The sequence below is a fragment of the Lissotriton vulgaris genome, chromosome 1_2, assembly GCF_964263255.1.
Source record: "Lissotriton vulgaris chromosome 1_2, aLisVul1.2, whole genome shotgun sequence".
Taxonomy (NCBI): domain Eukaryota; kingdom Metazoa; phylum Chordata; class Amphibia; order Caudata; family Salamandridae; genus Lissotriton; species Lissotriton vulgaris.
The window spans coordinates 169,398,789-169,421,672 of NC_141686.1; the positions used below are offsets into that span (position 1 = coordinate 169,398,789).

At 45.5% G+C, this 22,884-nt stretch overlaps 1 protein-coding gene across 1 annotated transcript in view; it reads right to left on the reverse strand.

Annotated features, from left to right (window-relative positions):
- Positions 1–3,193: 3,193 nt before the first annotated feature.
- The window catches only part of RAB19 (RAB19, member RAS oncogene family), a 96,083-nt gene continuing 76,392 nt past the window's right edge, over positions 3,194–22,884 (reverse strand). The window contains exon 4 of the mRNA XM_086953053.1: positions 3,194–5,999. Coding sequence (XP_086809179.1) covers positions 5,734–5,999 — 266 coding nt within the window. The 3' untranslated portion in view covers positions 3,194–5,733. The remainder of the gene's footprint in view (positions 6,000–22,884) is intronic.

Below are 22,884 nucleotides of genomic sequence, written 5' to 3' on the forward strand. Positions count from 1 at the left end.
AGCCCACTGCCCCAGTTCGCTCTCCCCTCATGCAGCAGCCCACTGTCCCAGTTCGCTCTCCCCTCATGCAGCAGCCCACTGTCCCAGCTCGTTCTCCCTTCCTGCAGCAGCCCACTGTCCCAGTTCGCTCTGCCCTACTGCTGAAGCCCACTGTCCCACCTCGCTCTGCCCTACTGCAGCAGCCCACTGTCCCAGCTCGCTCTCCCCTCCTGCAGCAGCCCACTGCCCCAGTTCGCTCTCCCCTCATGCAGCAGCCCACTGTCCCAGTTCGCTCTCCCCTCATGCAGCAGCCCACTGCCCCAGTTCGCTCTCCCCTCATGCAGCAGCCCACTGTCCCAGTTCGCTCTCCCCTCCTGCAGCAGCCCACTGCCCCAGTTCGCTCTCCCCTCATGCAGCAGCCCACTGTCCCAGTTCGCTCTCCCCTCCTGCAGCAGCCCACTGCCCCAGTTCGCTCTCCCCTCATGCAGCAGCCCACTGCCCCAGTTCGCTCTCCCCTCATGCAGCAGCCCACTGTCCCAGCTCGTTCTCCCTTCCTGCAGCAGCCCACTGCCCCAGTTCGCTCTCCCCTCATGCAGCAGCCCACTATCCCAGTTCGCTCTCCCCTCATGCAGCAGCCCACTGTCCCAGTTCGCTCTCCCCTCATGCAGCAGCCCACTGCCCCAGTTCGCTCTCCCCTCATGCAGCAGCCCACTGCCCCAGTTCGCTCTCCCCTCATGCAGCAGCCCACTGTCCCAGTTCGCTCTCCCCTCATGCAGCAGCCCACTGTCCCAGCTCGTTCTCCCTTCCTGCAGCAGCCCACTGCCCCAGTTCGCTCTCCCCTCATGCAGCAGCCCACTGCCCCAGTTCGCTCTCCCCTCATGCAGCAGCCCACTGTCCCAGCTCGTTCTCCCTTCCTGCAGCAGCCCACTGCCCCAGTTCGCTCTCCCCTCATGCAGCAGCCCACTGTCCCGGCTCGCTCTTCCCTCCTGCAGCAGCCCACTGTCCCAGTTCGCTCTCCCCTCATGCAGCAGCCCACTGCCCCAGTTCGCTCTCCCCTCATGCAGCAGCCCACTGCCCCAGTTCGCTCTCCCCTCATGCAGCAGCCCACTGCCCCAGTTCGCTCTCCCCTCATGCAGCAGCCCACTGTCCCAGTTCGCTCTCCCCTCATGCAGCAGCCCACTGTCCCAGCTCGTTCTCCCTTCCTGCAGCAGCCCACTGCCCCAGTTCGCTCTCCCCTCATGCAGCAGCCCACTGCCCCAGTTCGCTCTCCCCTCATGCAGCAGCCCACTGTCCCAGCTCGTTCTCCCTTCCTGCAGCAGCCCACTGCCCCAGTTCGCTCTCCCCTCATGCAGCAGCCCACTGTCCCGGCTCGCTCTTCCCTCCTGCAGCAGCCCACTGTCCCAGTTCGCTCTCCCCTCATGCAGCAGCCCACTGCCCCAGTTCGCTCTCCCCTCATGCAGCAGCCCACTGCCCCAGTTCGCTCTCCCCTCATGCAGCAGCCCACTGCCCCAGTTCGCTCTCCCCTCATGCAGCAGCCCACTGTCCCAGCTCGTTCTCCCTTCCTGCAGCAGCCCACTGCCCCAGTTCGCTCTCCCCTCATGCAGCAGCCCACTGTCCCAGCTCGCTCTCCCCTCCTGCAGCAGCCCACTGTCCCAGCTCGCTCTCCCCTCCTGCAGCAGCCCACTGTCCCAGTTCGCTCTCCCCTCATGCAGCAGCCCACTGCCCCAGTTCGCTCTCCCCTCATGCAGCAGCCCACTGTCCCAGCTCGCTCTCCCCTCCTGCAGCAGCCCACTGTCCCAGTTCGCTCTGCCCTACTGCTGAAGCCCACTGTCCCAGTTCGCTCTCCCCTCATGCAGCAGCCCACTGTCCCAGTTCGCTCTGCCCTACTGCAGAAGCCCGCACGCGGTCAGCTCCCTCAGCCATAGGAGCCGGATTCAGGGAGTTATTGGGACAGCCTGTACCACATGACCCAATTTTGACTATAAATCAGGAACATTTACAGGTAGGAGAAGAAAGCGACAAGTTTAGCACTTTTGAAATGTAAGCAATTATATCCATTTTAAGATTAGACAATGCTGTCACTTCATTGCCAAATCCCTGCTCCTGTCCTTTCTGCAGGCTCAGTGTGCGCATAACTCTTACACTGCCTCCCCTCGACACCCTGCTGATTCTGCTTATCAGGGCTGGCTAAAGATTTTTGCAAGGGGTGGGTTGTGATACTTGGCCTGAATTCCAGAAAAAAACGAATAAACAGACTTCTTGTAGGTGGTTTTGTGGAGAGTGGGCTTCTCCCCTGAGCATATTTGAAAATTTGGGGGCAAAATTGCTAAAACACCACAGACCCCGAAAGGCCATTCATGAAATATGCCAGTGCTTTCATGGTGTGCCAGGGAAGCCTGGCTTGTCCTAGAAGTAGAGTCCATTTTTAAGTAAGATGCCATAAATTAAAAAGCATTGGCATAGCCAACAGGCATCGCCTTTGGGACCTTAAAAGTATTTAATCATGCAGCACAATATCCTTGGTGCAACATCAACTGTTGCATTGCTAAACATGTATAATGTACAAAAAGCGAGACCTATTGGCTATGCCAATGCTTGTTTTTTTAGTGGTAGTGAAAATAAGGAGATGGTGAGTGTTGCGGAAGAAACATTGCCTGTAAATGACCATGGTAGCTTTGCTTTCATATTCAATACGGTAATCTATGACTATAATAAAAACAAAGGGACCAATTGACCATTAATTGTTCTTCGATCCTACAGACTGGCCGACATGTTTTACGCCTGACTGCCTATCAAGGTCAAATGCCTTTTTTCTCTGACCAAAACTTGAGTACCCTAATATCCGTGTGGGCAACAAACTTTTAAGTTACCCTCAAACTGACTGTGAAAACACAGATGCAGTCACCCCACTACGTGCTCTACATGTCTGGGAACTTCACTTGATCCAGTATCTGCTTATCTGTGAGAGTAGGAGACAAAATGACATGTTATATGTATGCTCAGACAAACACTTATAATGCGGTGGTAAATTGCCATGCAACAATCTACTTAGATCAACTTTGTCAAAGCACCTCTTTATGATTAAGTTTGAGCACACTCCTTATGTACAGCATATAAGTCTTTTGTGGCCACTGCAAAACGTGATTTGTCATGTTGACTGTTCTGACTCTCGATGCTAGCCTGTTGGTCACAATAAAAACAGACACAGATATGATCATGGAAAGCCTGTTTATGTGCAGGAATACAAGAAACATGAAAATAAAAGTTTAAACTTAACAGGTATGCAATTCAGAAGGTCTCAGAGAAAGATGCTTCTGATTTATAAATAACGTGTGCTTAACATCATGAACATTTCTCACTAAAAATGAAAACACTGCAGTTTGTAAATCTGCATTTTCCTCTGCTTGGATGAACTAGGCATAAATCAGCCCTGACTCCATCTTGAATTCCAGAGCAGCCATGATGCATGTGTTTTCATTTCTCCTCTCAAGGCACGTAGCAAAATGTGAACTATGAACATTATTGAAATGTTATTCTCAAAGCACTCCAGTAGAAGTTTCCCTGTACAAGACTTGAAGGTTCTTCATGCCTGTGCCACTGTAGGGCTACACATAATGAGTCTGTCATTCTTTCTAGTGTAACTAGACTTGTACTGTCACATCCAATGACATTAGGTGAAAAGGGGGTGATATTAATATTCATTTAGGGGATGGTACTAGATGATAACATTCTGAATTCTGATTTGTGAACCTTTGTAGCAGGTTCAATCACTTTATGAAGACAATACAATATTCATTGTATTTTGTTATAAAGATGCTTCATTCGGGAGATAAGCCAAGTCTGGTTTTTCCCAACTCATCAGCCTGTCTCTTGTTTAGGAGTTAGAATGCTTTTACTCTGGCTTGTCATACTGTTTGCTGCATTTGACTGAGTATTATGCTCATTTTCTGTTTTGATTCACCATGCATTTTGACTAATCATAATGTTTACCTTCTGTAGTGCACTTTAAATTTAATAAAAGTTCATGGTTTCTAACTTGTATTGATTTGGATCCTTTTTAGACTCGTGGCTTCCTTAACTGATTATTCTGATTTATTTGCTTACACTCTGTTATGACTCATTCCCTCGAATGATCTTAAGGGTAACACCATCCCTGATCTTGCATAGGTGCTTTATCTAAGATAATCTGATAAGATAGCATCAAAGCATCCAAATATTTGTTGATTGTTTTATAAAGAGACTGCTCACGGACTTCATCCGGGAAAAGTCCTGGGGTAGCAGTTACTATCCTAACTTTACTTTAAACACGGTGCATTTTGTTTGTGACATAATATGTAAGGCAGATGAGGACTGGCCTGTAAAAGTAGAAATGCCCAGAAAGCTTAACTATTACCAACAGTCTCATCCTGTCAATCCCAACTCTGTCCTTAGAGTATGATGAATGATTGCACCTCCGAGAGACATACCTAATGGGTCTATCATCACAAAACTATGGTGTGCAAAATAATAGCTGTAATATATTGATATCATTCGCGCTGTATGACCTCACAGACCTTCTGCGTGGTACTGCACTTAATGCCCGATACATGTCAAAGCTAACATATGCAGGGATTTTATTGGGAAAATGAATGGCTGTTATTATGACACCACTTCCTCTCTATATCATGAACACAATGTTCTCTAGGCTAAACAAAACTCATTCTACATGCAATCTTGGTAGCTCTTTTGGTGAAGTGGTGTCCCACTCAAGATTAAACTGTATTGTTGGTTATAAATGACTTTGACCCAAACACGTCTCTCTCTCCAGCACCATCTCTGGTCAAGCTCTAAAAACAAGGCACCACTGTGAGGTTATGAATGGACCATGAATCTAAAGCTAGTTCATCTCATCGTTTGAAAAGACACAGCCTTTCATGGTTGAGCAAGAAGAACTTCATGCAAAAAGGCTTTTGGTCTTGACCGATAGATGGAAATATTGTCTTGACTTTCGTCTTTTCCCTGTGCATGAGCCAATGAGAGAGAAAATAAAATAGAAATTCTTAACCATGAAGCTACAAACAAAGAAATTCAATCCCAGAAGAGTACACAGGCCATCAAAATCCAGCTGCTTCAGAAAAAAACTGTTTCTTAACTTAGTCAGGGTGACTAGAAGAGCAACTGAAGATGGGAGAAGCAATCCGTGACATGGACACTAGAAACTGAAATGCCTCAAAGCACAGCTTTCGAACCATGACAGAGCATGAGGGTGAATGGACATGCGTGGTGACGATTGAACAGCGATCACTGATTTGCAGTTGAGGGAGCATCAAATGGACAATGAATGATCTTTTAACACAGCCACATTTTCTTGGATGATTTTCATCTGATGGTTGTTTGTGGAAGCAAAGATGGAACAGTCCTTCAGTTGATGGGAAGGCACTGATCTAGGCCAGACAGCAGTGTCTGCCCCGGGGGAAGAGATGTCACAGCCACTGCAGACAGTGTCTGGAGGCCACCTGAAGGGCCAAAGGGACCTCCTGTAATCCTCATATTGTAGTGTGGCCTCTATTCTCCAAGGCTACCTTCTCATCAAAGATGCCATTATTAAAGTACCAAAGAGGATACAGGCAGTTATGCAGCAATAGTTCCAGCAGCATGAACCTTGCCATCAAGGCATCCTTTCTCTGAGGATAGCTTCTTGCCCCAGGAAGAAGCACTTCCCTTGTTTCCGTACAGCACAGGAGATGGAGATTCTGGATGAAAGCCAGCCACTGCTCAGCAGTGACATTTGTTGTTTTCCACGTTCTGAGCTGCGATCACTGGGCGGGAATCCAGGAGGATGCTGTTGCGTGGACTCCCCTGTTGAAGGTGCATGCTGTTCCTCACCATCAGCTCCTTGGCCATGAGCACAAAAACCTCATCTACATTCAGTGCTTCTTTTGCAGAGGTCTCCAGCACCGCCAGCAGCCCGTGCTTCTCTGCAAGGGTGCAAGCGTCTTCAAAGAGGACCTGTCGATTCGCCAGTAGGTCTGACTTATTCCCTGGGGAAGAGACAGAGACGGTATTTACCATCAGAGAATTAAGCAAACAGCATACAATAATCTCACTACTGAAAGGAGGCTTGGAAGGAAAACCCCGTTCCCTAGTCCACTCCAAAAAAATGCACCCACATCACCAATGCATATCATGTTGGGGTAGTGGCATAATGCTGGCCTTGGCACGTGTGTAAGCAGTGGATGTTAGGAAGAGTTTGAGATTTTTAGCCATTTACAAGTATTGGAGCAATAGCTAAAACCAGGTCTTGCTGCTGCATTGCTCCCAGCTCTTGCATGCAGTTGTCCCTGGAGCCTACAGACGTGCCTCCTGGCTAAGCCAGGACATGCCTCCCAAAAACTGGAAACTCCAAGCCCGCATTAACCCTGAATATTACTTGGGTGAGCTCTAGTTTCCAGTCTCAGGTTGAAGCAATGAAGAGATATCCAATCCATGGTTATTAAAATTGTGATCTACTGAAACGACTTCACTCCAAATACATTATTGGAAACCCTGGAACCTTGGATATGTGCACCTCGGGCTGGAAGATGTAGGTGGTTGAAAGAGCAGAAGACCCACAGTCCTATGTGACTGGAGAGAGGCGCAGGAACATGTATTTATCATTAACAGGCACATGCATCAATATTGCATTTTGCGATTCCTTAATTGCGAAAAATAAGGAATCGCAATTAAGGAATTGCAAACTGCAATGCATCAAGAAATCGCTATAAAAATAGCGATTTCTTAAAATTCCTTAATTGCGATTCTCTAACTGAGAATTGCAATTAAGGAATACTTCCCCATCCATTCCTATGGGCCTAAAGGCCCATAGGAATGAATGGAAAGACATTCTTAATTTGCAATTCACCATTAAAAATTCGCAAATTAAGAATGCAATTTAAAGGGTTTAGGGGTGTCCAAAGGACACCCTGTTGCACCCCTGAAATCTGCTTAGGAGTACATTTTGCACACTCAAATGCCCCAAGGGCATGTGTGTGTGTAAAATGGAACTTTGAAAAATGCATTTTAGTGAATTTTTCAAAGTTTTCGCAAATTACTATGAAGGTCAACTTCATGGTAATTTGCTCCCCTTATTTGCGAATTCGCAAATTTTTAAAGTTTGATGCATTGCATTTAAGGAGTCTCAATTTGAGATTCCTTAAATGCAATCCCAATTTAAGAAATCGCAATTTTGCGATTTCTCAAACTGCGAACATAACAAAAATGTTAATGCATCCCAAAAATGGGAATTGCTTTCGCAAACGGCCGAATTATGAGATTCACACCGTTTGCGAATGCAATTTCCTTTGATGCATGTGGCTGTACATTTTGTAGAGCTGGTGCAAGGCCAAAGAGCATCACAGCTCTTTACACACAGGAGCAGTATTTCACAAATCAAATGGAGCAGTTTTTTTTTTGTGAACACATTTTATTGCCTTTTACATGTCATACAGCATAACCCTTTTTAGGGAGTCAATGTGCAATAAAAAATAGAACACGACCGATCAACCGCATCTGTTGTTCGCCTTACTTGGTCCCATTCGCAAATGTTCGGCTATAACGGTCACACTGAGGGAGCAGTTTGTTATGTTAATATTTGCCTATTGTTAGACATTTTTGGCTCGTGCAAGCTCCTGGGTAAGTAGGGTTCTAGTATGGTGGGAGGACAGTTACCGAGGATCTGGCAGAGTGTGTTTATATTCCTCGCTACATGGTGTTCGTGTAAATAAAGTCCTTTCCCGATCAGTACACTGTGGGCTTGTACTTTACAAAAGTGGTGACGAGTGGCTGGAACACCGCAGGACCATGTGTGCACAAGAAGTTCTTCCGGGGAAGAGCAGCTGAAATCGTGACAGGCAATTAACATTTTGCATTGGTACGGTTTTACGGGGTTGTCGGCAGCGGAGTACTCTAATTTGCAGTGAAGTGGTGTGGCTCACTGGTTAGAGGCGGCAGACCCGAGAGCAGAGGACGGCCCGGGACCAGGGTTCGATTCCCGGCGCGGCAGGGTTCTGGACCAGGGTCAGCGGACTCGATAATTCTCTCGCCTCGGTGCCCACTCTGATCAGCGTTCACACTCGGCAACTCTGGGCATTAGCTTGCCTCATCTTCACTAACGGCCCCACCAGACCGCCGGGGATGCCTGGTCTCACCCTGGAGATACCCATTAAGGGACCATCTACCAGGGAAGCCAGGAAGGGTTTCGCAGCGGTCGAAGCGCCTTGGGACCCTCCGGGTAAGTAGTGCGCTATATAAATGCCTATACATTTACATGTAGACAAGGTACAGTATAAATTAATTCTCACTATTTGTTTCGATTGCTGGGATTGGGAAACATGCGCTGTGTTCAGTCAAAGCGGTACAAAAGGGGGTGGTGATGGACGGAGCATCTGAACCAATCAAACACTCACACCCAGTCGACAGATCTGGGTTTAATCCATCACCGTTCTTTAGCCCACTCTGCCACCCCAGTTCAGACATGGCCATATGCAAATCAGTCTGACCCTGTGCCTCATGGGAACAGTCCAGCCCGAACTGCCAAGCCATGCCTTTCCTGGACCGGAAACAAGCTTCCTAGAACCGGTTTCTGCCATTACAGCCGTCTTCAGCCAGGCTTGCTTGAATCCAGTGGCAAAGTGAGCAAGGGACTCACGTCTGAGCATACCCTGCCAACTTATGGAGAACGGAGCGGTACAAAAGGGGGTGGTGATGGACGGAGCATCTGAACCAATCAAACACTCACACCCAGTCGACAGATCTGGGTTTAATCCATCACCGTTCTTTAGCCCACTCCACCACCCCAGTTCAGTCAAGGCACGAGGCACTGGCTGCAGCTCACCGGAACAGGAGACGCATGCATCATACATCGTATTAGCAAGGCCTACAGACTTTAAAAAGACGCACGCACAACATTGAGAGCAAAGGTTTTATTTTACTGCGTATCTGTGATAAATACACTAGTTCAAAGTGAGGTGAATTCTATGTCAGTACACTGAGGCTTCGTATTATGCTACGCTTTCGTTACTGAAGCAAATACAGCAGCCAATAAACTTTAAACAGCATAACCCGAAGGACTGCTCCTTCCCTGTATACACCAATCACAGTTCCCCATATGGTTATAAATGCCCTGAACATAAAAGTCCGTCTGCTTTCTTTGCGGCTGCAGCAGCGAGTTAAGTACATGCAAAGTTTTCATTATTATGTGATGATTTTGTGGTTTATTGGATATCTTAATATGGTTGCTAGGCATAATTTAAGCTGGATATGTGCGTGTAGCGGCACTCACTAATGATTTAATTCCTGGGATTTGGTGGAGCGGGACAGACGCACGTCACGCACTCGAGGAGGCAGTCCTCTTTTCATTGCGCTCGCTCGCGTGTTCTGCCTCAATCGTCGGTCCCAAGAACACCCGACGGGGTGCATAAACGGTGAAAGGATTTGCCTTAGGAGAGTAAATAGGGGTGCCTCCCCCCCACAGTATGTGTGTATATATAAATATATAATTAAGGAAATATTTGAATCAAGCAAATTTAACTCATTTTGATCAAGCCTGAAGACTGGAAGCTGTAGCCAGTGACGGTCTGTGTTACCCCCACAAAATTCTGTCGCCCCTGGGTTGCTCTCCCCAAACCTCCTCCACACCTCCTTTAGTAAGATGGAGAACTAAGCCGAGGAGGTTTCTCAATGGGCTGATTACAATGACTACGCTGAGTTTGAAGAGGTGTCATATGAGCACCAAATGGAGGAGAAGTTAGTAGAAACCCTGGATTGCCATGTGTAGGGTTCCAGTGAACAGGGCTTTAATTAAGGCACTACAACACTTCACGAAACCCCTGAAAAACTACAGGAGACGATCTTTGAATGCTTCCCAGGGTGAACCCTCATTCCATTCCTCAGCAGAAGTATTATCCCAGGTGGCAAAATCTGTCCTTAAGGATCATGGGTATGGCCGCTCTGTTCCTTCTGGGCCTTTTGGTAATTCTTCCCTCTTGAACCTGGGAGATGGGGAGGAATCTTCTCCTGCCACGCCGGACACGTCAGACACTGACCAAGACACCAAATTACCTAGCAAACAGAAAAAGCAAAACGTAAAACTCCCCATGTGAGTTCTAAGCCGCCAAATAAAAACCTGTTATTTGATCCAAAGAATATTGTACACCCGAGGTCAACAGAATGGGTACCTTGCGTGGAGGTGGTGCATTATGTCCAAGAGAATCTCAGACAAGGTTTTAAACACAAAGTGCGCACTACTCTTAAATCTGAATGCCCTAGACCCTCCCTCTTAGGCAAGGTAACAGACACCCCAGGGCTATACCCCATCATGGCAACCTTCCTCACGAAGTTTGCCAAAGATCCCAAGAAAGGATTGGATAGGGCATGGAGGGGATGCCAAGACAAATTACTGGATGGAACTGGACCCCTCACAAAAATCCTTGATTTAGCGGTCACTGCTAAAGACTCTAATTTTCCCCTTGGTCCGACCGAAATCTTAGAATGGATACAAAGAGCCTTATGTTTGCTGGGTAACGCAAATGGTGCCCTCTCCACTGAGCGCAGAAGATCCTTCCTAATGAGAATCGACCTGCAACTGGCAGACATGGACACTAAAGAGGCAGGCACGTTAGCTAACGGATTGTTGTTCGGCGACAAGTTTATCAAGGAACTTAGAAAATATGTAGCTACCTTTTAGTCCCTAGACAAGGCACAATCTTCAATAAAAAAGGTGTTCCACACTGAACGTTTTACCAGGGCCGGACGCTTCAGGGGTCAAGCGACTGGCCGAGGATATAGCCTGGTCTCCACAGGTTTTGATCAGCGATGTCGTGGCAGTGCCACCTGTTCAAATTTCTACTCCACCCATAACTGAGGTGGCAAAGGCAAGCAAAACGTAGACGGTTACAGAGTACAAAACAATTCAGACGGCTCCTCCTATGCAGGTAAGACTTATTCAGGCTGAGGAGGTGTGGGTGGGAAGCCGAATGGGGTTGTTCCTTCACATGTGGGAGAGACTAACACAGTACCCTTGGGCACTTCAGATGGTACAGGGCTTTCGGATAAAGTTTTATTCCTTCCCACAACAGAATTGCAGACTCCAACCTCTACATTTTTTCCGAGTAGAGAGGGCTTACATAGAAGAGGAAGTGAGGTCACTGATGAGAAAAGAGCAGTTGTAGAGATGGTACCCCACCCTCATGGTTACACCAAAACAATATTCTTGGTATCAAAGAAAGTTCAGGGATTCCGACTAGTCTTGAACCTCGAAGAATTAAATTCTTGGGTGGTGTATCGCCATTTCAAAATTGAAGACATACACTTACTGAGAGATCTACTATTAGAAAAAGATTGGATGGTACATCTCGACCTAAAAGACGCTTATTTGGCAGTACCGATTTTTCCTCCACATTAGAGGTTTCTACAATTCCAATGGGGGTTCGAGTGTTCTGCCATGTATTTCGGGCTATTGTCTGCCCCTTGGTGTTTCACCAAACTCCTCAAGCCGGTGGTGCAGTATCTGAGGGAGAGAGGGGTGGGACTTATCATTTACCTGAACAACATCCTCGTTGTGGCACAGAGTGTGGAAACAGTACTACTACATTTAGCTTGGGCGACCCAACTCCTGCAAGACTTGGGGTTCGTCATCAATTCAGACAAGTTCATACTGACCCATGCCCAGTCGATAGAGTTCTTGGGATTTTTCTATACTGGCACAATTATTACTCCCACTAAAAAAAGAGGATCTCCATCAAGAAAGAGTTCAAGAGAGTGCTTGCCTCTCCAACTATATCCTTGAGGAGACGCGATTGGTAGGTCTATTGGCTTAGTCTATTCAGGCGATTTTCCCTGGTCCACTCCACTACCGGGCTCTTCAAAAATTTTAAATCTTGCACTTGCGCAAGGGTCTGATTTATGCTGAGCAGATTCGGTTATCCACGGAAGCCAGGACCGAGATAACCTAGTTGTTGGAACACATGGACGTGTGGAATGGCAAAGCCGTTTTCGCATCAGTCCCAGAAGTGGTGATAGAGTACGATGCCAGCCGATGGAGCTGGGGAGCCCGGTGCGTTTCAGTGGAAACGGGGGAAGATGGTCCCCGGAGGAACTGAAATTACACATAAATTGTTTGGAACTGTTGGCAGGGTCATTCGCTATCGGGGCCATTTCTCCACAAAAAGCGAGGTGTTGTATCATACTGCGGGTGGACAATGCCTCTGCAGTGAGATACATCAATCGTTTGGGTGGCACGAGGTCTCGACTAATAATGGAAATAATAGTTAATCAACTGGTAGGGAGGAGGAAAATTATTGTGTCCAATTTATTTCCCCATGGTAAATGTTCAATTAATCAAAAGAAAAAAAGAAAAAAGGACACTTGAATGAATTTGGTGTGGGTAACCCATATATCTCTGGACACTGCACTCTATACCAGAGGGCCTCTGGATGAGGCTGGCACAAACAGATATTGGAACGCTCGAGGATAACTGCCACAACATCAATGTGGGTCGGATGAAACATATATACCGCTGTTTCCAATCAAACATTGAGTTTTTGAGGACGTTCCAATTTCTAACCACTGGTTTAGATTTGTTACAAGTGTCCTTTTTTCTTTTGATTAATTGAATAATAATGGAAATAGCCAATGACTTCTGGCATTATTGCCTGCAACATCACATTTCAGTGACGCCAGTGTATATTCTGGGCAGCTCCAATGTGGTAGCAGACTGGAACCCCAGATTCCTACGCGATTCCAGCGATTGTAGACTGCACCCCAGAGTGTTCCAACAATTGAATAGGAAGTGGGTACATGCACAATCAATCTATTTGCATCCAGGCTGAACACTCAGCTTCCCCGGTTTTACAGTTGGAGACCGGATCTGCAGGTGCTCAACTCGGAAGCATTCCTGCAGTTTTGGACGATGGGCACGCATTATGCCTTTCCCCCGTTCGTCATGATCCAGAGAGTGTTAACTCAGGTCAGCAGGCAGAATGCAGAATTAGTAATGATTTCCCCTTGCTGGAAAGCACAAGCATAGTTCCCATTAGCGCTATCTTTGATGTGTGCTCCGCCAGTGTAGCTGCTCTCATTCCAAGAGATACTTCAGGACCCGTTGGGCCATCCTCACCCATTGGTAGTACAGGGTCAATTATCCCTCATGGCATGGAGACTTTCAGGAGACGCTGGCAAGTACCAGGAGTTTCACAGGAGGCAATGTTTTTCCTGTCGCAGTCTTGAGCTCCCTCTACCCACAAGCACTATGAATCAGCTTGGCCGCGATGGGTTAGTTGGTGTTCTGAACAACAGAGGGATCCCTTGCAATCCGGAATACATAGGATTGTACATTTTTTGTCTGAAATGGCTAATCAAGGAATGGCTTACCAGGCAGTTAATAATTTCCGTTCTGTAATTTCAGCAGGCCAACCCCATGTGGATGGTTAACCAGTGGGGGAACATCCCTTAATATGCGAAATAGTGAGAGGCATTAGATTGGTGAAACCACCTAAACCCAGATATTCATCTTTCTGGAATGTGTATGTAGGGCTTTGTTTTCTTAGGAATTGGCCAGCAAATCAGGGTCTTTTGCCCAAACAACTATCCGCCAGCTTACTCTATTATTATGTCTTATCTCATGTAGGTGAGTCTCGGATGTTTGAGCATTGGATTTGGCAGGTAGAGTATTTACTCCTTCGGGTGTCTCATTTGCAATTTAAAAAAAACAAAGACTAATTCGAGATGTGTGACATATCCTGCTTTTCCACCCAACAGCAAGTTGAGTGTTGTTCAATGCTTGAAGTGTTATGAAGATTGTACTCGTGAGTTTAGAAATGATGTAGCAGAACAATTGTTAATCTCGTTGTAGAAACCCTTTCACCCAGTCTCCTCAGCAAATTTAGCCAGGTGGGTTACTTGGTTGTTAAGTCAAGCTAGTGTCGATACATCTGTATTTGGAGTTCACTCTAACAGAGGGGCTATGGCTTCTAAAACCCTATTAACAGGTTCTCGTTTAGAGGACATCAAGACTGCAGCTGATTGGTCTTCTGATTCGACATTTAAAACGTTTTTATCGTAAACCAATTGTTGATGTAGCATCTCAGGTAATTGCACAACTTTAAACTTGCATAATATGTAGCATCTGTGTACTGACATAGAATAAAAACATTTCTAGCTGACGCGTCAAGAATTTTCAATTCTATTAAGGACACAGAGGCGATGATTATCCCACCCTAGATAGACATGTAAAACGATGGTTGGTTACGTTTTTCTGACAAAGGATTGAAATATTGTATTAGTACATGTTAAGAAAATTGTTTATGGGTTTCCCGCCCAATGTTGTTGAAGTATGTCCATATTTTGGAATATTACAACTTAAGTTTAATTTCAGGGGATCAGAGCAAGACGACTTGAAGGGTCTTTAGGTATCACTGACGAGTTTCGTCGAGAGAGTTATCTTCGTTGGAGTTATGGTTCAAGTTGATGGAATGGATCGGCGGAGTTCGGGTTCGATGGTTCAAATTTAGGGACTGTGATTAATGGTTCACAAAGAAAGAGGACGGATTTTTATGTTCAGGGCATTGATAACCATATGGGGAACTGTGACTAGTGTATACAGGGAAGGGGCAGACCTTCCGGGTTATGCTGTTTAAAGTTTATTGGCTGCTGTATTTGCTTTAGTAAAGAAAGAGAAGCATAATCTTCACCTCTGTGTCCTTAATAGAATTGAATATTCTTGACGTGTCAGCTAGAAAAATCTTTATCCTTTACAGCGTGGATTGGCTTTCCAGTGATTCACTCACTATTTCATGCCCCACTGAATTTCTAATAACACTTTCTGCACTGGGTTGATCGTACATGTCCTCCAGTTGAAAAGTAAAGCAGTTACTGTTAACTTTTGGCAAGTCACACTGCTATTTAAAAAAAAAATGAAAATCAAGGCATTAAAGTTCCTGTTGCTAAGTCAGTCTCAAAGCAGAAGGTATTGAGGAAACTACTCATATTTGGAATTATTCTTTCCAATATACCTTGTGTAATTACAGTGAACTAGTCACTCATTGAGGTGAAGAAGGGACGCTGTAAGTATTTTCTTTCAAGTTTTGCTACTCCTTGGTATAGCACACCGTCATGAGCACCCAGAATTACGCTTTTACTCCCCCGGCTAGAGGTGAACCATGCATGAAATGGCCAGATTGGAAGTCTTATTTACAGAATTATTTAGATACTATTGATGGGAAGATGAAAACTGAACAACAAAACACATATTTTTACATTCTGTGGGGCCTATGGGATTTAACGTTTTGGAGTAATTGCCAGTCATTTTGGGTAGTGGAGATGATAATGTGAACACAATTAAAATAAAAAAAAGAATATGATTTAAGGAAAAACGTGAAAGATACATGTGTGGAAGTCAGAATGATGGTCCAGGTAAGGAAACCTTGGAAGGTCAAGAAAAGTGAGTCAGTTCTCGGAACCACTGGAGGTGGTTAAGGTTTTGCATAAAGCTCTCATGTTGAGTGATGGCAAGGTTTGGAATTTGAAAAGAATAGCTGTATTTCACAATAAATTCGCAAGGATGGAGAAGGTAAATGACAAAAGTGCTAATGCTGATTGGGATGTGATTGAACCAGCAATGGATGTCAGAATGGAGAGGAACGAGTCAGAAAAGCTGAATGAGGTTGAGGAGTGTGTTGCAGGAGGAAGTATTGTAGATGGTGGCGCAGGGGAGGAAGATCCTTTGGAGGTGAATGCTTGTACCACTGACATGCTGGGTGGAGAAGTTGGATGTGAAGATGAAGTTGGTAGCGATGATGATTGTGTGGAAGAAGTTGGATGTCAAGATGAAGTTGGTAGCGATGATGATTGTGTGGAATAAGTTGGAGTGAGGGAAAAGGGAAAACATGTCAGGAGTAAACCTAAGTGAGGGTTGGATTATGAATGTGAGATAGTAATGAATATTTATTAAGTTTGTAGTAGTAATTGATGTATTATTATTTCTGTTCTTACTTTTTAGGAATTTAGTTATCATGAATGATTTGTTTTTATTCTTACTTGTCGCTTCGAGAGGTATTCTTTTGTGTTGTTTAAAGAGGGAAGATGTGTTATGTTAACATTTGCTTATGTAAATGTAAATGTACATGTATTCATATAGCGCAAATCACCGACCCGGTATCTAAGCGCTTGCTTAGGGAACCCATCCTGGTATTCCCCTGTGGGATAACCCCAGCAGGGTATCCACAAGGTGAAAGCCAGGCATCCCACCGCGAGGGGCCGTTGTGGAGATTAAGCAAGCTATTGCCCAGAGTCGCAGAGTGTGAACCCATGAATCGAGTAGGCACCGGAGCGAGAATTGTCGAGTCCGTGGACATTTTCGGACTCAAGACCCGCCGAGCCGGGAATTGAACCCTGGTCCCAGGCTGACCTCTGCTTCCAGGTCTGCCTCCTCTAACCAGTGAGCCATACTTCTTCACTTACTTACTGTTATTGTTTGACATTTCAAGCTCATGCAAGCTCCTAGGTAAGTAGGGTTCTAGACTGTTAGAAGGACAGTTGCAGAGGAGCTGGCAGAGCTAGTAGGAGGCTGTGTTTTTACTACTCTCTACATGGCGTTCCAGTGTTAATTAAGTCCTTTCCAGATCAGTACGCTATGGGCTTGTACTTTACACAGTTATATGCAAACTAAATGTATTCTTACATAATACACATGGTAAGATATATTACTTCTGACATATGTAGACAAGGCCCATACCCATAAATACAAAACATATAGAACTGCAGGCAAAGATGCATCTGTCCAGAGATTTAAATTGTGGTCCAGCTCTCCCAACAGTAGTTGTGATAAAAGCAGAATCCAACTTTCACAGCACAGAATATAAAGAACAGACCTCCCCGAATCCCTGCCCCAAGAGTACCTGAATGTATTCCCAGGTGCAATTTTAAAGCCATTCTTGGAAATCACTCTCTGTAGGAGGCCTAAGGGAAGAAGGACTTGTTTTCACTCTTTATTGAATGAGTTAAAAGAGGAAAGGGCATCGAGAGAACTCTGTCCTCAACCCTTCCCAATCCGGATTCCACAGCAACCACAGCACAGAGACCGCCCCCCTCACCGCCACAGATGACATCAGCACTCTCCTCAACTAAGGCCACACCGCGGTCCTTATCCTACTAGATCTCTCTGCAGCCTTCAACATCGTCTCCCACCGCACTCTCACAGCCAGACTCCACGATACCGGCATACAGGGAACAGCCCTCGACTGGCTCTGCTCCTTCCTCACCGGCAAAACCCAAAGGATCAGACTCTTGCCCTTCCTCACCGAACCCACAGAGATCAACTGCAAAGTACCCAAGGAACATTGCTCAGCCCCACACTTTTCAACATCTATATGGCCCCCTCGCCGCCATCGTCAGACAGCATGGACTCAGCATAGTATCCTACCCCGACGACACCTAGCGCATCCTCTCCCTCACAAAGGACCTCCACACCACCAGACTCAGCTTCCAGGAAGAAATGAAATACATTTCATCCTGTATAAGCATCAGCTGCCTGAAGCTTAACTCAGAGAAGACAGAAGTCCTAGTCCTCGGACCCTCCCCCTCAGCATGGGACAACACCTGGTGACCCACCGCCCTCGGCAACCTCCCACTCCCATGAACCATGCCCAAAACCTTAGCATCATACTCGACTCCTCTGTCACCATGACTCAACAGATCAACACCATCGCCTCCACCTGCTTCAACACGCTCTGCATCCTTCACACGACCTTCAAATGGATCCCCCGCCCCCTCGAATCCAGAAAGACCATCACCTACGCACTCCTAACAAGCAGACTGGACTACAGAAATGCCCTCTACGCCGGAATCAACAAATGCCTGTGCCGCAAGCTCTGGACCATACAGAACACGGTGGCCAGACTCGTCCTCGGCATCCCACAACATGAACACATGACCCAACACCTGCAAGGCCTCCACTGGTTCCAAGTCGAGAAGAAAGTAACCTTCAAGCTACTCACCCACGCCTACAAATCCCTCCACAAAACTAGACCCCAATGCCACTCCGTCCACGTACCCAAGGGAAACCTCTGATCCACCGACCTCACCCTCGCCAAAACCCCGCACATTGGCAGAGCGGGTGGAAGAGCCGTCTCCTACATTGCTGCAAAGACCTGGAATAAGCTCCCGATCGACATGAGACACTCCCGCACTCTGCACACCTTCAAGAAGAGCCTTCCGACCTGGCTCTTCAGCTGACTCAGAGCTGCCCCTTCCCCAGTGCCTTGAGACCCTCACGGGTGAGTAGCGCGCTTCACAATTCCCTGAATGATTGATTGATTGATTGATTGAAGGGCGTGGAGTGGGCTGAGTTCCAAACTTTGGGTGCACAACCAGGTAACGACTGATTCAATATAGGTTTTTTGTTAAAAGTGAGTCTTGAAGAAAGTCTGAGCTGCAGTGATAGGAGAACTGCTCGTACCATTGTCCTGGGAGATTATTTAATGATGAAAGGTGCACAGTGGAGTCCTCAGAACGTTTTGCCTTTACTAACTATTGTTAGTACCAAATGCAGAGCAGAATCCTTTAATTCTCTGATGCACTAGATGAGCCAGCTCTTGGATACTTCTAAGTGGTAATGGTGCACGCGAGGTATAGGTCTTAGAGACTGTAGGCACAGTGTGATGTCTGGATGCTTTGTGATCCAATGGCGGTCCAAAGCTGAACCAGCGAAACAAAACTGAAACCGGATGATCATGCAAACTCCCTCCCCTGCACTAGTCTAGTATTTTCTACACTGTATCACGGAAAAGAAGTGCAGCGTGATGTATATCAAAACATACACAGTGCTACATAATACTGGGGGTGCACAAAACCAGCCTTCTTGCTGATCGAAAGATGTAGAATACATATCAGAGTTTTTATTACTTTGTGAATTATTGCAGTCGTGAAATATGTTGGTGTAGGAAGGTGGCTCTTTATGTGATATATCAATACTCTGATACACTGTGTAAAAGAGTCCAGAGATTCCCTTACTAGTGGGCAGGGCTTGCTAAGCAATCCCAAAGTGCTCTATTAGGGAGTAGAGTGGTCGAGCAGTCTTGGGCTTATCACAAAGGAGTGCAAGCCATTTGCAAATACACACAATGGTTAATAAATGACAACACGACTCAAGAAGGAGATCCACACCAATTTATAAAAATAGCAAGTATCTTTATATATTTTTAAGGATCAGAGAAAATTGTTCAGGTAAGTATGTTTTTAAATAGACATTCTTTTCACTTTAAAAAGTGGACAGTGCGAATTATGGTTATGGCTGTGGTCATTTGTCCATGTGAGTCAGATCTTCATCTTCTCCTCTTGCGCCTGGGAACCTGAGGGACATCTAGTAACCACCAGTTGAACTGCAGCTCTTTGTAGAATTATTTTGATATTGTATACTATATAATATTCACTGCCCACTGCTAATCTCATCCCACAATGCTTTGCAGGGCCTTTGGTTGGGAATGTTTTTTTGCCAATAACTGTGCTTGGGGTGCTCCTAAGAGGATGGGACCACCACCAAATCGTTCAATCAGATGTTCTTTTTTGTTTTCAAGGCATCTGTTTGGTACTCCCCCTAGGTTAGGGAGGATCCCAAAATCATCACCTCTCTCACTGCTTGTTAATTTGTCAGTTTCACTTTTGTGAAAGTGCTATAGGCACTTTAGCATATAAAGATAGAGATACTTATTTTATCACTGTGTAGGATACCATTTGCAATTATTTTGCAATTTTTCACAGTGCAGACAAGTACACAGTGTCATCAGCTATGCTACGCAGACTACGTGAAGTTCAAAGAATACTACGTGAAGGTACGTGTAGTGCTGCTACGCAAACTACGCCCAGGCCTAGTTATCACCATGGTGAAAAATGGTTGGTGTGAAAAGAAAGATTGTTGTGAGGACTTAAGAGGTTTTTGGAACATGAAAGAAGAATTGACTTTGGTGGATGATCTTCTTTTACGAGGGAGCAAACTTGTTCCACCCACTTTACTGAAAAATAAGCTTGTCAATAATGCTCCTGCTTCTCATATAGGCATTGCCAAAACAAAGGAAAGAATTAGGGAGCGTATTGGTGGCCGGGCATGGATGTTTTTGTTGGAAGGATTGTTCGGGATTGTGTGGAATGTATGAATTGTGACAAACAACTCAAATGTAGAACGCAACACATGGTTGTTAGGGAACAAGCGGTCAGTCCTTGGCCAGACATCTCAATAGATATATTAGGACCTGGAAAGTTTCATTCTCAGGATAAATATGTAATTGTCTGCATGGATCTTTTTTCTCATTGGCCAACGATAAAAGTGGTGAACTCGGTTGAGGCTAATGTTGTAATTGTATTTTTAGATGAGATTATTGAGAGTGAGGGTTTTCCACAAACGCTTTTGTCAGATAATGGAGTACAATTTACTTTGAAAAAGATGCAAGAATTTTTATCTTTGAGAGGAATTAAACACAAAAGGTCCTCTTTATACCACCCACAATGCAATGGAGTTGTAGAAAGGTTTATTAAGGTTCTGAAAGACTCTATGCAACAAGCAAGATCTTGTGGTGAAGACTGGGAGGTGGCGATAAAAAAAAAGTCAGAGAAATTAGGTTCACTCCGCATTCCTCCAAGGGTGTAGCTCCTTTCCATTTATTTAAAGGAAGGATCGCTAATACTGAAGCTGTCCCATTGTGAATGTGTGACAAAAGATCTTTAGTTTGTGGCATGTCACTAGGCAGTAAGTTCTGGAATGTTAGGAGTCATCAATGGTTGTTGCCTAGCTATAATTTGAATGTCGACAGTTGCCTTATGAATACTGCTGGATGAGGTCTCAATTAATGTCCTTACCTGAATAAATCCAAAGTCAACATCTACTCATGTCTACGACGCTTTATTGGAAAGCACACACCTCAGCAGTATGTATCCACTTACACCATGCCGAAGAACTCCAGCATCTTCTTTCCACTGTACATCACCTCTTACAGTTCAGCCCTCCTGGCAGGGAATCACTGCCCTCTGAGCCCAGGTCAGAAGTCTGTGAATACGTGGTTTCCATTGTAGCAGTAGGCACCAAGCCAGGTCCATCCCTCTAAAGATTCAGAGAAGTTCTATAGGGATGTCTTTGGGTCAGATTTGCTCAGAATCAGCTTCCAGTATGCATCCAGTTCTTGCTTCTTCTCAGCACCAATCATTAACTCTTGAGAGGGAGCCTCGCCCCCAGTGCATGGCCACTCCACGATCCGCAAGCAGGAGCATCAGAACTATCAGGTTACTCACCTGTTTCACATATCCCAGCAGGGCAGTGACCGGGATTCTCTTGATAGGATAACTGGAAACAATTTGATATGATGGGGATTGCAGACCAGGACCAGAAGTCAGGCACAGACTTGGCGCAACCATGCCAAGTCAATAAACTATGCATCCTGGGTCTCGCAACTAAAACATTTTGAGTGACTCCTTAGCCCCATCTTCTATAAGAGGCTGGAATTTCTTATGTTCTATGCAGCAATTTGGTATGGAGTAGGCGTAGTCTATAGTTAGACAAGATATGCTTGGACACAGCAAAGCTGCCGCTGCTCTCTGGCGGGAAGCGAGTCGAGTCAGTCGGCCACTTCATTCTCACCTTCAAGACACACACCGTTGTTCTTGTATGTTGCAATTATCAAGGCTATCGCTGCACAATCCACAACTGTATTGTTTATTCATTTTAAAATGGCTTGTTGCTTAGTTTGCTTCAATAGTGTAATGCCATTTCCGTTGTTTGTAGGGTAAAGGGGATTCATATTTATTAGTGAGTTAGGCATTACTTTTTTATGAAGCACAATTTCTATAATGTCGATATGTTTATGTTATTTTCTTTGTTTAGTATAGCCCTATGGCACTACTTCACACTATGTTGAATGCATTGTGCATTGAAACTATAAAATGTGACTTTTCTGGGATGTGTTACCACAACCTTTGCTCACTCAAACAAAGGCGGAATCCATGACAGTCTGTTTATTTGATACAGAGGATGTCTGAAGCTCGGTAGACTTTCAAGTAGAGTTGTGTGTCATCAGAATATTAGTAAATACTGATTATCTGTGAGAAAAGCAGTGCATAACTTCAGCTGGTGGGGGGCACAGGCACTTATTTTTCCCATATCAGATATTTACAGAGTGCAAGAGAGGGGGAACCCATACAGGAAAAGTGGGGAAGAAAAATATGGCAAAACCATCACAACCAGAAATCAAGAACCTGCAAGTGCGAAGAAAAGGGGCAGGAAGTGTCTGGTAGTGAATTAAAGTCTTAGTGTTTGGCGCACCGATCTTTAATGGCACCGGCTGCCGGTTTCAGACAATAGCCTTCTTTCTTTCTAAATTAAGCACTAGTGTAGAGCACCAAGTGGCTCCATGCACAGGTTGAAGATGACAGGAGACAGTATGGAACCCTAGTGGACTACATAGGTCATAGGGCTCTTTTCGGATCTGCAGGTGCCCAAGTGAACAAACTGGTGTCAGTTGGAAAGGTAGGCAGAGAATCAGTAAAGGGCTTTGCCCATGAATCCCATTCGATGCTCCAAAGTGTATGTGAGGGTGGGATGGTCGACAGTGGCAGCTGAAAGGTCTAACAATATCAAGAGGCACGGGTCATCTTCATCTGTGCACATAAGGGCATGGATATGCATCCATGTGTTTACAATATTCTTTTTATGTTTACCATTTAATCCTTTGCATAAAACATTTCTATGTGCTAATTACTGAGTGTCATAACCATTGAATGTGCGAGTACAGGAATGGATGGACAGACGTCTTACAGTTTCAGGGAGAACCGGATGAAATGATGGTTGAAAATACTAGGTGTCAGTAGTCTTTTCCAAACTCTAAACAAGTTGTTCTAATACCTAAAATC